Raw genomic sequence first — 16,280 nt, 5'->3', positions numbered from 1 at the left:
ACTAAAGGTTAAGCAATGGCACTGGAGTTCAATAGTTATGGAGACTCTACTGTTGTGGCCACCCTTTTCAGGGAGTTCCAGGTGGGAAAAGACATTGGAGATGTAGATAGATAGACAGGTAGACAGATAGTATTGTCTTTTATTTTCTAGTATTTCCATCAACCCATCAACCAATATACTGTTTATGGAAAGTTTCTGATGGAAGAATGTCTTGCAGGCCAAGTCAAGGGTTAGACAAAAGGGTGAGAGCAAAATAAGGGGTGGCACTTTAGCTGAAGGCAGAGTTGTGGGAATGTGTGAAAGAGTAAGGGCATAAGCCCAAGACTATTGAGGGCGAAATAAAAGTGGCTTATAAGACGTGGGTCAATGTTAATACTATTACACCTGGAGTCAAGAGGAGCAATAGGTAGTCATTGGTAGGCCTGGGAAAAAGACCACATGTGACATGGGGAAACACAGTGGAAGAATACTGGTGGGAGAGACATGGTGGAAGAATGAACAGAATAATGCTTGCAAGGGAAGCATGTACAGACAGGGATAAGTAGAGACTTTTTTGCTGATGGGAGTTCCTGGAGAGAACAGGCATAAAAAAAGAAGAAAAATATATGTGGTTTCAGTGCATTGTACATGACAATTAGAGACTGAGTGTGAACGAATGTGGCCTATGTTGTCTTTTCCTAGCACTACCTCGCGCACATGCAGGGGGAGGGGGTTGTTATTTCATGTGTGGCCGGGTGGTGATGGGAATGAATAAGGGCAGACAGTATGAATTATGTACATGTGTATATATGTATATGTCTGTGTGTGTATATATATGTATACGTTGAGATGTATTAGCGCAAAGTCCACTAGGCTTTGTGGTATTGCAGTGGAATTAAAAAAAAGGGGGTGACCGCTATTGTGACTGTTGGTAAGGTATATATTTAATATGTTTTTATGACTATTGGTAAGGGACCTGAGGATTGCGGAATCTTCACAGGGCCATGTACTAAAGTGAAAGGAAAAGATGACATAAATTTTACGAGGTTTTAAGTTTGTTTGAATAGTCATTCTTAGAAATATATATGGGATGGGATTGTGTACAGGTGAAGGCATTACAGAGTCAGAATTTGGTAAATTGGTATAACAGAATAGTAAAAATTCAATGGATCAGAGTTTTTGCTTTGATTAGTGTATGATATGAAAAATTAAGCAAATGTATTTTGCTTTTAGTAAGCATTTTGATAAGAAGTTGCATATTGATAGAGTATAAGAGATCCAGTGGAAGGGTTAAAAATAAATGGCTTGAAGAAAAATTGTAATACGAAAGTGCATTTATATTTGATACAGTTGAATGTAAGAAGATGTTAGAACGTTGTCAAGTAAGAATGAAGGATATGGTGATAGTTTATTTGCATTCTCTAAAATTAGATTAGCGCAGGGTGTAATGAAGTCACCATTTTCAATTCTAGTCAATGAAGTCAGTTTGGATACTATTCAAAGAGTACTTTGGATCAATGGATAAGTGCATCAACGTGTTGGAGGAGAGAGACTATAGGAAGTAGTTCAGTTTAGTTCTGTGAGAGAAACAGCGTCTGGCGGATTCATGGAGTAAAATGCAATAGTCTGGTGAATGGAAGTATAGAACAAGTTAGTAATGTCTAATGATGAATGTTTCACTATATAAGAATGTCAATAAGCAAGTTATTAAATGGAACATCAGTCTTGAAGGGCAACAAGGGTGGAAGATTTCATGGTGAGACAAAAGAGCTTGAACTTGGTTTTAATATGCTGGATGGACTGGATCTTGCAGCGGATAAAAAACATTGGATGGACAGGATTACTAGAGGCCCATTTGGGGAGTTGGGTCGAAATTATTGGGAGCCTTGAAAAATCGTTAGTCGAGAAAATTATCCCGGAAAGCAAAAATGGGTATGTTTGAAGGAATAGTAGTTCCAACAATGTTGTATGGTTGCGAGGCGTGGGCTATGGATAGAGTTGTGCGCAGGAGGATGGATGTGCTGGAAATGAGATGTTTGAGGACAATGTGTGGTGTGAGGTGGTTTGATCGAGTAAGTAACGTAAGGGTAAGAGAGATGTGTGGAAATAAAAAGAGCGTGGTTGAGAGAGCAGAAGAGGGTGTTTTGAAATGGTTTGGGCACATGGAGAGAATGAGTGAGGAAAGATTGACCAAGAGGATATATGTGTCGGAGGTGGAGGGAACGAGGAGAAGAGGGAGACCAAATTGGAGGTGGAAAGATGGAGTGAAAAGGATTTTGTGTGATCGGGGCCTGAACATGCAGGAGGGTGAAAGGAGGGCAAGGAATAGAGTGAATTGGAGCGATGTGGTATACAGGGGTTGACGTGCTGTCAGTGGATTGAATCAAGGCATGTGAAGCGTCCGGGGTAAACCATGGAAAGCTGTGTAGGTATGTATATTTCCGTGTGTGGACGTGTGTATGTACATGTGTATGGGGGGGTTGGGCCATTTCTTTCGTCTGTTTCCTTGCGCTACCTCGCAAACGCGGGAGACAGCGACAAAGTATAAAAAAAAAAAAAAAAAAAAAAAAAATATATATATATATATCTTTCTTTCTTTTTTCATACTATTCGCCATTTCCCGCGTTAGCGAGGTAGCGTTAAGAACAGAGGACTGGGCCTTTGAGAGAATATCCTCATCTGGCCCCCTTCTCTTTTCCTTCATTGGGAAAAAAAAAAAGAGGGGAGGATTTCCAGCCCCCCGCTCCTATATATATAAATGAGAGTTGGGGTGAGAGACTATCAGTAAATTTTAGGGAGAATAAAAAGATGTTCTGGAAGGAGGTAAATAGGGTGCGTAAGACAAGGGAGCAAATGGGAACTTCAGTGAAGGGCGTAAATGGGGAGGTGATAACAAGTAGCGGTGATGTGAGAAGGAGATGGAATGAGTATTTTGAAGGTTTGTTGAATGTGTCTGATGACAGAGTGGCAGATATAGGGTGTTTTGGTCGAGGTGGTGTGCAAAGTGAGAGGGTTAGGGAAAATGATTTGATAAACAGAGAAGAGGTAGTAAAAGCTTTGCGGAAGATGAAAGCCGGCAAGGCAGCAGGTTTGGATGGTATTGCAGTGGAATTTATTAAGAAAGGGGGTGACTGTATTGTTGACTGGTTGGTAAGGTTATTTAATGTATGTATGACTCATGGTGAGGTGCCTGAGGATTGGCGGAATGCGTGCATAGTGCCATTGTACAAAGGCAAAGGGGATAAGAGTGAGTGCTCAAATTACAGAGGTATAAGTTTGTTGAGTATTCCTGGTAAATTATATGGGAGGGTATTGATTGAGAGGGTGAAGGCATGTACAGAGCATCAGATTGGGGAAGAGCAGTGCGGTTTCAGAAGTGGTAGAGGATGTGTGGATCAGGTGTTTGCTTTGAAGAATGTATGTGAGAAATACTTAGAAAAGCAAATGGATTTGTATGTAGCATTTATGGATCTGGAGAAGGCATATGATAGAGTTGATAGAGATGCTCTGTGGAAGGTATTAAGAATATATGGTGTGGGAGGCAAGTTGTTAGAAGCAGTGAAAAGTTTTTATCGAGGATGTAAGGCATGTGTACGTGTAGGAAGAGAGGAAAGTGATTGGTTCTCAGTGAATGTAGGTTTGCGGCAGGGGTGTGTGATGTCTCCATGGTTGTTTAATTTGTTTATGGATGGGGTTGTAAAGGAGGTGAATGCAAGAGTCCTGGAAAGAGGGGCAAGTATGAAGTCTGTTGGGGATGAGAGAGCTTGGGAAGTGAGTCAATTGTTGTTCGCTGATGATACAGCGCTGGTGGCTGATTCATGTGAGAAACTGCAGAAGCTGGTGACTGAGTTTGGTAAAGTGTGTGGAAGAAGAAAGTTGAGAGTAAATGTGAATAAGAGCAAGGTTATTAGGTACAGTAGGGGTGAGGGTCAAGTCAATTGGGAGGTGAGTTTGAATGGAGAAAAACTGGAGGAAGTGAAGTGTTTTAGATATCTGGGAGTGGATCTGTCAGCGGATGGAACCATGGAAGCGGAAGTGGATCATAGGGTGGGGGAGGGGGCGAAAATTTTGGGAGCCTTGAAAAATGTGTGGAAGTCGAGAACATTATCTCGGAAAGCAAAAATGGGTATGTTTGAGGGAATAGTGGTTCCAACAATGCTGTATGGTTGCGAGGCGTGGGCTATGGATAGAGATGTGCGCAGGAGGATGGATGTGCTGGAAATGAGATGTTTGAGGACAATGTGTGGTGTGAGGTGGTTTGATCGAGTAAGTAACGTAAGGGTAAGAGAGATGTGTGGAAATAAAAAGAGCGTGGTCGAGAGAGCAGAAGAGGGTGTTTTGAAATGGTTTGGGCACATGGAGAGAATGAGTGAGGAGAGATTGACCAAGAGGATATATGTGTCGGAGGTGGAGGGAACGAGGAGAAGAGGGAGACCAAATTGGAGGTGGAAAGATGGAGTGAAAAAGATTTTGTGTGATCGGGGCCTGAACATGCAGGAGGGTGAAAGGAGGGCAAGAAATAGAGTGAATTGGAGTCATGTGGTATACAGGGGTTGACGTGCTGTCAGTGGATTGAAGCAAGGCATGTGAAGCGTCTGGGGTAAACCATGGAAAGCTGTGTAGGTATGTATATTTGCGTGTCTGGACGTGTGTATGTACATGTGTATGGGGGGGGGGGGGTTGGGCCATTTCTTTCGTCTGTTTCCTTGCGCTACCTCGCAAACGCGGGAGACAGCGACAAAGTATAAAAAAAAAAAAAAAAAAAAAAAAAAAAATATATATATATATATATATATATATGGGTACAGAGAGAAACTGGACTATGAATCTTCATTCTTCACAGGGAGCCAGAAAGGGAATTAATGACATGAGACAGAAAGATATACAGATAATTTTTTTTGTGTGTTCTTTATAAGGTATATGTTTGAATAGCTCATGGGTTGTTTAAAGAAATGAATAATGTGTTGGGATGACTTTGAGGTCTAGCTGCTCCTCTAGACAATGCTAATATTAACAAGTGCAAATGCCACTGGTCTAAATTCTAATGAACTGATACAGCTGAAAAACATTCCCAAATGCAAATATCGTTCTCTGTTTTTATTCCAGTGGTATGCCATCTATGGCAAAAATTAATCTATACTTTCTTACTTCTCTGCCTTACTTAGCTAACAGCCATATCTATACAATGAATTCTTTAGCCAATGCTTTGATATCTTCTTCATGTAATAATAAGGAATCACAAGTTAACACAAATCTAACAGCTAAATCAATACAAAAAAAAAATATCTAGGTAATACTCTGAAGAGTGCTATGTTGTTGTCATCACTTAATGAGATCACATGTTAACAGAATATGTAAGAAGTATTCTAAAAGAAACTCCTTCCAGTAAATCTAAAATAAAGTAAAATCATGAAGATATGTGTGTATCAGTTTATTTGCAATATCTCTAAACCTACTTATAAAAAAAAACTTACCATGTAACATGAAAGTAAGAGCGACACATCCCAGCATCACAGCCAATGCACACTCCAGTCTTGGAATATCTTTCATCTTCACACAGAGTACATGTTTTGGATCCCCATTTACTATATGGCATTTCAAACAGTGTTGGGAAGGACAGCTTATCCACCTAATAATGAAAGTAAAATTTTCAAATTATCAGTTACTGTGAAGAGAAAATCAATCCTGCTGAGCAATTTTTGATACTCAGAGTAAAATTTCATAATCTTATATTAAGTGGAATGAAAGAGAACACAAAGTTATCATAATGTCTAATTCATTAATGCTTTCCCCCTCTTACTGATACACATAACTGTCAACTATACCAAATGCACTGAAAACTGGTAATCAATCCAGTTTCTCTATCATAATGAGAAACAAGGGAGGAAAAAGCACCTTTCCCTCTTGATGGTGGCAAAAAATGCTTTACAACTTCCTGGCTTACTAATATAGTCTGGATGCATTCCCTGGCCAATTTGGCAGGAATAAAAAAAAAATTTCTGTGATGGACAGACATTACTTAAGAGGCCCCACTTATTGCACGACTTTTGCTTTATATCTCATATCATGCAATGAACTTGACCTATCACCTTCTGAACTCAAAACTAATACAACCTCTCTCATGAGGAAAAATCATGCTAAAGGTTTCATGAAATTCACCCTGCTGAACTTGAATTACTTCATGGAAAAAAAAATCATCTTCAAAATCATATCACAGTGTAGTAGTGACCTTGAAGAACTATGTGCTGAATAATGAATGGTGACTGGAAACACCCAGTTTAAAAAGGACATACATAAGTACAACTGGGTGAGGGGGATAAATAGTGAGTGGGCATTATCAGATTATGTACTAACTGTGATAGAAATGCTATGAAAATATGTTTAGAGGGGCAGCTGGTGAGATGTCTGATCATTTCCCAGTGGAAGCTTCAGGAAAAGAGGTATTGATATGTGTAGGAAAAGGCCAGTGACAGTAGGAATGATTGGAAAAGGGCTTGTGTTGGAATATACTAGGAGATAATGGGTGAAGAACAGAAGATAAAAGCAAATGTAACTAAGGAAAAGGGCGAGGAATGGGTAGTATTTAGGGAAGCAGTGCTCACATGTTCAATAGAAGCATGTCTGGAATGCAGAAGCTGGGTTATGGGCATGTGAGATAGGGTAGTAAGTTATGAGATATGGAAGTTAAGCTGTTTGTGAAAGAGAAAAGTAAGTTGCAGGAGGTAATGAAGAGGAAAAAAAAAGGCATATGAAAGTTGGTGTGACAGAATATTGGCAAACTTCAAGAAAAAAATACTTTGAAAGTAGGTGAGAAGTGTAAGGGGAGATATAAAAAAAAAAAAAGGGGAACAACAGTAAAGGGGAGATGGAGAGGTAGTAACAAGCAAAGAGATAAAGATGAGATGGAATGCATATTTTGAGGGGCTGATGAATGAATACCTAAAATGAGATCATGCCATGAGGGCAGATATAACACGTAGTAATCACCGCTTGTCTTGGTTGCTGGATAATTCTATTTCTTTGTTTTCCTGGTACTGCATCAAATAATCATTCCAACTTCCTCACTCGGCATTCACATTCTTTGGTCTTGTGTCTTTTTAAGTTACCAGGTATCTTACTTAATTTACTGAGTCTGCATCTTCTTTGCTGAGTTGCTTTCATGTTCAAAACGCTGCTCTTGAGAGTGTGTGAGTGTGTGTGTGCGCCTAGTTCAGTATACCTATCTGTAAAACAAAACTTTGCCACTAAGCAGAGCCATGAGTAATGATAAAGGAAAAGATAAAGGACTCAACTTACCTCACTAAAGGCTACACCTGGGATGTACAAGGCACATACCAAATGAACCCATCTCCCCATTTCTGTTTCTTTGAAAATTGTGTACCCTGCAAATGAATGAAAATTGTATCATAAAACCATCAATTCTGCTGATATCTAAATAATTTCAAACCACTCCTCATTCAGAGACTATATGGCAAAAGAAAGATTTATGATCTTTGTTCCCGAATAGTTTAGCTACAAAATGTTTAGTTACAGACATGAAAAGTACGTATCAAGAACCATCATCACTCCTGCTAGCCCATGCAATTTCATAAAGCTCTCAAAGAAGGAAGTTTTGTCTAAAAAAAATTCTGGCTATCAGAATTTTCTAAGCTTATTTGGGACATACTGAAAACGTTTTCCAGCTTCATGTTTCTTGTCCAGAAATATCTTTGAGCAATAAAGTACATGATAAGCCAAAACAAGAGTGCACAGCTGGTTCTAAATTAAGTTAAATGAATAACTGTGCAGAGTCATATATCCAAAACATTAAGTAACAGAAGCTTTTTCAGTTTTTTCAATCAACTAGTACAGCTGAGGGAATAACGTCTGATTCAAGATACTTCATGTAGCAGAGGCCAAAATATACCTGCCACAATAGATAAAATACAGTGGATTGTAAGTGAAAGCTTCAGATGAGCTCATTCCAACTTGAGAGGCAAGCTAAATGCAGAAGAACTGAATATATAGCCAAAATATTTATATATGTAAGGTGATCATTTACTCACCCTCTTTCCAGACTCAAAATGTCCCAAGGCATTTGTCATTCAGTTATATGATAGTAGCTCCTATTCAGAGAACATTTCATCAGGCTTGCAAGTGTTCCAGTGGTGCCAAAAAAGGCTTACACATTCCATGTTAAGTGTGCAGATCTTACTTTCCATCTCCATTACAGATCTTACTTTCCATCTCCATTAAAGTTAAGCCACCATGCTTATCATGATATTACTGAAGATGGTGATTTACTACTTATCTATCAATGAAAGTAAGGACAGAAAATTAACTTAGCAGACTTCTTCAGTAGTCTGACATATTCAATAGTTATGCTTGATATTAAGGGACATAATGAAGCCATTATCAAGATTCTGACATGAGGGCAATTTCAGGGTTATCAAAATTCAGTGTAAAAATGTAGACATGCCCTCAAGAAAAATACACAATGCACAATAAAAAAACTGAGAAGCAGTCTGTATAAAAGAAAATAAAGAAAATAATCACATATGGTTATGGTCTACAGCAGTGGATTTCAAGTTTTTGAACATGAAGCCCCCTTTTGGTTTTAGTGAAATCCTCATGCCCCCCCTCACATTCTTATCTTAATAAATTCTACATTTTGCATTATATGTTTTAGTGAGCAGATGTGGCCCTTCTTTGTGTTTTCCTGGTGCTATCTTGTTAACATGAGAAACGGTGATCAAGTATGAACAAAAAAATGTTTTATTGTTGAGGATAAGCTAATTGGTAATTAATCTATCCTTGTACCTCATGAATAAAAATGAAGACAAATTAAACAGAAATAATGCAGTAAATGACATGTAGCATGTATATCTATTAATTTCAATAAATAATTACTCTTACAGAAGCCAGAGCTAAATGAAAACAAAAATCATAAAAACCAAAACGTCACACTCACATCTCGAAAACCCATTCAAACAAAAAACTTGTATTGTTCTCCAAACTATGAATCAAAACTGTCAAGACATGGCACATTATATCTGGTGATTACCAAACTGAAAATGAAAAATTATTTGCATTCAGTGAGATGGATAATGATGCCTTTCTATCACATGCTCAGAAATTCTAAGTCTCAAGGATGAAAGAGCACAATGCAAGTCATTTTCTACAACCAGTCAATTACACTGTTTTTTCAATACAATGAGAACTGAAAAACCAACTTTGCTGAGATCATAAGTAAAGGTAATCATCAAAAGAAGTGATTCTTCCCCAAGTTTTGGGTATTTTACCAAGAACTCTTCCAGACTCATGGTTTCAAAGTTGCCCTTTACACTTAAGTCACACTTCAAATTGATGGCTTCTTTTGCAAAGGGTCCAGTAAAGAGTTCACATCAACATTAAATGGATTCTGCACCAATTTCCAAACACAATTCTCCATGATGACATCTGGAAAATAGCACATAAATTCCTGAATAAGGGGATCTAGAGATTATTTTTTTTTGTCCATGCCATATTGATTAAATTCTTTCTTCGCAACTAGCAGTTCATAAAGATGAGGAAAAGCTTAAAAATTCTCACCATGTACTTTACATTTTCAAAGCTAAATCATCTACATGAAAGCTCTGACAACATCATAATGGGCAATGAAGCTTGTGTGTATTCCTAGTAGCTTTAAGATGAGGTTGAAAGCCTCAAAAATGTCCAAAAGGTACACCAGTGAAAGTTGAAACCTTTTGTCTGTGAATGTATCAAACAGTTCTTCATGTTTCTGGCTTTGTTGAAAAATTTGCACTTCATCCTTGAGTTCACAGATTTGACTCAGCATATTCCCTTTTGAGATCCAGTGAACTTCTGTGTGTAACAAGAGAGCTTTCAGATCAGCTCCATATCTGTGCAAAGAGCAGCGAAAAGCCTAGAATTCAAAGATCTCTTCTTCATAAAATTCATATCTTTTATTGCCAAACTCACTGAACTGCATAGGTCATCTGAAAAGGTCTTAGCAGCTAGTACCTGTCTGTGGATGACATAGTGAAAGTCAATTATGGCTTGATTCTTTTCTCTGACCAATTTTATGAATCCAGAGCAAGACCCAAGTATTGTTGGGGCCCTGTCAGTACAGATACCAACTAGCTTCTCCCATGAAAGATAACTTTCCTGAAAAAAGTTAGAAACTAGCAAAAACATCAGAACCTTTTGGAGTGGTCTACAGTGCTTTTGAGAAAAGCATTCCTTCTTTCATAGCTGGAAACTCTGCCTTCTTGCATTTCATTTTCTAAAAGAAGGAATAAAAGAAGATGCCAAGCAGAGAGTGCTCATCCTCTTCAAAGGCTCAGGGTGGGGAGCCTTAATGTGTGTGAATGTAATCAAGAAAGGTGAGATAGGTATATTTTTGAGGAAAGAAACCTGGATGTGCTGGCTCTGAGTGAAAAAAAAAGCTCACTGGTAAAGGGGAAGAATGGTTTAGAAATGTCTTTGGAGCCTCATAATAACAGGGGACAACTGGAACAGGAAGTGAGTGAAGTAAATATGTAGAAAGGTGATAAAGATGTTTTTTGGAAGGTGCTAAGAATATATGGATTGGGAGTAAAGCTACAAGAAGCACTGAGTTTTCATCAAGAGAGTGATGTGTGTGTGCAAGTAGAAGAGGATGGTGAGTTGCTCCAGGGGAAGATGGCTCTCCAGCAGGGTTGTGTGATGTCATCATGGTTGCTTAACATGTTTATGGATGGGGTGGTGAGGGAGGTGAATGTAAGGGTTTCAGAGAAAGTGGTAAGCCTGCAGTCTTTTAGAAGTAAGGGAGCCTGAAAGGTGAGTCTGTAACTGTTTGCTGATGACATTCCACTGGTGACAGATTTGAGCAAGAAACTACAGAAACTGGTGTCTGAATTATCAGTGCTATACATCATAAATATTTCTGGCACAATATAAAGTACTCTTAGATAAAAATTCAAAATGCAATATACTATTTCATGACAAGATATCAAACATTATATGCAATGAACAGTTATAATTTGACTGACATTCTTTAAGCTAATAACGTAATAAACTTACCAAGATTTGGACAGAGTTCGCATGGCGGATCAACAACTCCTGCTTTGCAGGCATCACAAAACCAAGGTTCTGTTGAGCTTGATGAAACTGTGCTTGATACGGATACTGAATCGCTGATGCCATAGCAGCCCTCGTGAACAGAAACACTACATCCATCACATGTCACAATTTCATTGACATCATCTGAGTGGTCACCAAGACATACAGCACATACCAAAATCTTGGGACGTTCCACACCCTGAGAAGAGAACAATAACAGTATCTTTAAATATGTACATGGATGGAGAGAATGCGTGGGGGTTCAAATTCTTAACAGTACCTGTGTAATATAAATATTAATGCCTTCACTAATCATATCATATACCCACTTACAAAAACCCCTTCTATACTGTTAGCAAAGGCTTTAAAGCATATGAAAGTATTGGGTTATTCAGCATTAAAACACATTTCTAATCCTCCAATGAGGTGGATCCATAATTCAGCCCCTTAGACCATAATAAAACACATAATACTGGCAGATGTTTGTTTATACGACTAAAGATCATATAGCAATCTCAACCAGGCCTAGGATTTCACAGCACAGAGGTGAGGCAAGACTGATCAATCATCCGTCCCCATTCACTGACTGACTAGTGGTGTCTGTACCTTGGGCCTGTCAGAGTACTTATCTTTTTGTATTTACATTATTTGAATTGTACAGGAAGAGCATTTTATACTCATAGGACTCCCATCCCTTGAACATTAATGCTGTCATACTTCTTAAATTTCTGTGTTGTCTGCATTAACCACATCTTCAGTCATTTTACTCAATTCATCCACCACTCATACTATAAAAGTACATCCTCATATATAGTTCTGCATTTTTTGCTTTATTTCATATTTTGTCTTCCAGATGTTCTATACCTAAACCTCTCAAGAAATTGCTCACTGTCTACATCATTAATCTATTCTAAAAACTTAAAAGGTTGAGGTCAGGTTACACTTAACCCTTCTCTCTTCCAAGGTTAGCAAATTTATCAAAATGTTTCGCCTTTCCCTAAAACTAATTCTGGTAACATCTTTGTTCTCTCCTCTGGACCTTCTGTACTTGCTCTCTGTGGTTCTTTAAAAGCGGTAACTGAACTTTAGAAGAATGCTTTACTAATGGCTTTCGGTATGATGTGAAAAGCTTGCTGAATATTTCCTTATCCATGAACTTAAACGCAGTTTTAATCCTTGCTAAAAGACAGTTTGTCCCCTTAACTAATCTCCTACGATGGGACTCTAGCAACGGGTTAGGGACACTGTCCATTCTCAAGTCTTTCTCACACAGATTCCTGCAGCCTGTTTCCTGCTGGATGATATTCATATGAAGGCCTTATTGCTATGACCCATTCTCATTACTTTACATTTACTCGTGTTGAACTTCATCGACCACGTACAAGACCAACTCTGAAGTCAGTATAACTTGGTGCAACCCTTCCCACTTTTCACTTCCCTCATGTTCTTTCCATCATCTGCAAGCATATTTATGTAAAAGTCCATACCTTCTGGCATGTCATCTACATAAAATAAGAAGAGTTATGGTCCCAGAACAGAACCCTGTGATACTCTGCTGGTGAATTCAACCCATTTTGAGAAGGATTATCTGACTTACATTATTTGTTCCCTTCAAATGAGAAAATTTTCTATACATCGAAGGTGTCTTCCCCTTACTCCTGCCTGGCGATCCTGCTTCTTAATCAGCCTCTCACGCAAAACAGAGTCAAATCCCATCTGGCAGTTCAGATACAAACAATCCAACCAACCTTCCTTTATGTCTAAGAGCTCACTCTCTCAAAATAATCTTAAGAGGTTTGTTGCACATGACCTCATTCTCTAAAACTGTCCGGTCTCTCATCCAAGTAGCCTTTCCAATGTAGAAATTTACCTGAAAGCTTTCTAATCAGTAAGACAGGTCTGTAGCTCAATGCCTCTTCTTCAGGAACAAAAAAAAATTTATTTTGAAAATAAAGGGGAAAGAACAGGAAGGGAAATTACATAAATGTTCATGGGGCCCTGTCTAATGTAAAAATTATGATAAGACCCTTATGAGCATAACTAAATGAAGGAGGAACTTCAGAAAAACATGAGGAAATCTATAAAGGAAGAACCTGCTCTTAATGACATATGAACGCCATTCTGGACCAACCTCTTCTGATGACACCATACCCAAAACCACATAAGGTAAATCAAACCTGTGCATAGGAATCACTGAACAAGCATAAACCAATAAACTATAGTAGATATACAAAAAATAGCACCCATAACACCTGCACACAAAGGTAGTTCTCAGCTAATTCCAAAAACAATATTGACCAGTCAGTCTAAAATACAATCAAAACATATGAAAGTGAGAGAAATACGAACAAACCATCTAAATAGGAACAATATAATTAGTGAAGGACAACATGGGCTTGCACTATACCAAAGAACACAAACATAATTACTGATTTAGAAACTCGGTGGCTGTTATCAAGTCATCCCATTCTCTCTTCTCCTCCATGGTGGACAACTTTGTAGCACTCAGCCTCTCATCACAGCTCAGTTCTCTTCATTCATGTATCATCTATTTGCTCTTCTCTATACCCACTCAAATAATGTTACAATTTATAACAGACTATAAGCATTTATGAAGTGAGCAATGCCAGTGGCTGTGGGAACTGGAGTAACACTAGGTTTGCTATAGGGTTAATGGGCTATTGTAAATTTTTGCTTAATATCCACTTGGTATGTTCCAAAGTATTACTTCAGACTTAATCAATGTTTCCTTTAAGCTGGGATACTTTCACAGCAAGCATATTGCTTTTGATATCCTCATCTTGTTGCTATGCACAGATGATCATATATCTTTCTTTTATTAGTAAGTTGTAGAGTTCAAATTCTTTCATCCCTTAATGATCCTTCAGAGGCTCTATTCCCCCGATTTTACTTGTGCAGTGTTTCTGAATTTTTTTTCTAGCTTGTTGATTTTTTATTGCCTCAATGGCATCCATACCATATTGCAGTATTCAAGTCTGCATTTCTTATTCATGTACTAAACTGTTTCATCTGGTGAATGTTCTCATTATTACTCCACTTATTACTTGACCACAAAATGTTAGGCTATCAATGTGTTCTCCATAAACTGGCTTACTATTTACAAATACATTAAGTCTATAACACTCATAAGTATGAATTTCCTCTCCCATTGGTCCAACCATTGTCTGATATCTTTCACTGACTCATTAATTCAAATTTCACTTCATTAAATTCCAATGAATTCCTTACTATTCTAAAACCCCAAATAAAGAATACCATAAAATCTGTTTACTAATAGCTGAGAGTGTTGTATATGGGCCAAAATAATCTTTCTTCTGAAAAGTTATTCCATACCTACTTAATTCTTATTCATCCCAATGTGGAGGACAGGTAATCATCTTCCACCTCTCTCTTAAGAGACAATGGAATCAGAAGTCTTCTACCTTACTGCCTTCCCAGTTACCATATCTCTTAAACCATCCCTTTCTGTCCACCATAATGTTGATGCCCTCTCTCTGTTCTACAAGTATCATTTCAGTCACTACTCTCATGAGCTCTGTGTGTGTGTCCCATCTTCTTGGGTATGAACCTCTGGCACATGCCTGGATGCTGCTTCCTTCAGCCTGTGTGAATAGCTACATGAGGACCGATCATTATGATATCTCCTCCTTTCCTTGAAAAGCAAAGCAATGGACTTTTCTTGCTTCATTCATCTTTCTCTCTTCAAACAACCTTTCTCCCTTCTACAGTTAAATCTACAAACATGTGCAGCTCAAATTTCTAATTTGTTCTTGTAGTCTTCATTTTTTCTTTCATTCAAAATGGCCATGTTTCTGCCCATGTCATGTTGGCTACAATAAAATCATATATATATATGCTTAACTCATGCCTTTTACTAAGACAGGAAAATTCTTCATAAATGCCTGCCCTCTACAGGCAAAGAACATGCATCTCAACATCCTCTTTGTTGGCAATTCTACAAATCTTTACTCATCCTTATTCCCTTATCACTTAATGTAATGGTTACACTGCTCCCAGCAAACTTCACCACACCTAATAGTTCACATTTTCCTGCTACTTACCTCTTTACCACCTCAGCAATCTGCCTGCCTTCAAAAAAAAAAAAAAAAAAAAAAATATCTACGCTTCCTTTCTACTTACATTGTGGCATAATTTTTTTCTCTTTACATTGGAGGCTCCAGTCACAGACATCAAATGGGCCTCAAATGAAATACAGAAAGGTTTGTGAAAAGGAAGGTTTAGAGACAAGGGAAAGTATCTAAAAAAAATTTGAAGACAGTGAAAAACCTGCCTTTTCAGGTGTACCAGGTTATAGCTATTGGGAAAGACATAAAAGGGTAAGGAGTTCTACAGTTTCAAAGTACAAGAAAAGAAACACTTATCAAAATGGCCCACCCCGAGTTGCCAATGGCCACACAGTCATCACGATGCATCAGCTTGCCAAGTTTTAAGTGGTCTAGCTAGTGGTGGAGTACACAAGCAGCCAGCTCTCAGAAGGAAAAACAAAAGTAATAACAACAGAAAAGAGAAAATGAGCCAATATTGCAGAATAGGGAAAGTGGGTCAAGCTTTGAAGTTAGCCTGAGTAACTTTAAATATGTCAAACTGCTTTTGAAAATGTATTAACAACAAATTTGAAATTCATTAATCTCTCCATCTTTAATCCATCCATCAAAATTTAACATCTTAAAACTCCTTTCTCCAGCACATTTCATCTCATTGCATGTACACTGCACTAAATTTTCTTTCATGGCTCCCTATTTCCTTTTAATTGATGCTGATTCTAATACTATCCCTAATCTAAAACTTGGGTCACACTCATTTTTAACTCCTTAAACAGGAACATAAATTTCCTTATGCTGATGAAAAAAATGGGTGTTTTTCAAGCAAAGGAAGAAAAAAATTCTCTCATAACAGGAAAACATCATATAAGAAATCAACCACTAAACAAGTGAATAAGGCCACAAGAAACAACAACTTCTCGAGGTAGCATACAGTACTGTTATCGATATCATATTATTGTGCCAACATGTAACAGAACTTGGTTCCTTTTATCATCTCCATATAGATTATTAGCTGGATTGCTATACTTCTTATCTCTATGAAGCAACTACACATAGCATGCTATTGTACCATCCTCCATATGCCATGGGTGATGGATAACTAAAAAAACTCGTATACTGGTAACTGCTGTATAA

The 16,280-nt window shown here is 38.0% G+C and overlaps 1 protein-coding gene across 3 annotated transcripts in view; it reads right to left on the bottom strand.

Annotated features, from left to right (window-relative positions):
* The window catches only part of LOC139752881 (uncharacterized), a 96,742-nt gene that overhangs the window by 60,127 nt on the left and 20,335 nt on the right, over positions 1 to 16,280 (bottom strand). For all 3 annotated transcript variants that reach the window (XM_071668894.1, XM_071668895.1, XM_071668896.1), the window contains 3 exons: positions 11,023 to 11,260; positions 7,276 to 7,361; positions 5,454 to 5,608 (listed from right to left, as the gene is read on the bottom strand). In XM_071668894.1, the coding sequence (XP_071524995.1) occupies positions 5,454 to 5,608; positions 7,276 to 7,361; positions 11,023 to 11,260 (479 nt within the window). The remainder of the gene's footprint in view (positions 1 to 5,453; positions 5,609 to 7,275; positions 7,362 to 11,022; positions 11,261 to 16,280) is intronic.

The sequence above is a fragment of the Panulirus ornatus genome, chromosome 13, assembly GCF_036320965.1.
Source record: "Panulirus ornatus isolate Po-2019 chromosome 13, ASM3632096v1, whole genome shotgun sequence".
Taxonomy (NCBI): domain Eukaryota; kingdom Metazoa; phylum Arthropoda; class Malacostraca; order Decapoda; family Palinuridae; genus Panulirus; species Panulirus ornatus.
This window is presented reverse-complemented; position numbering and strand designations above follow the sequence as displayed.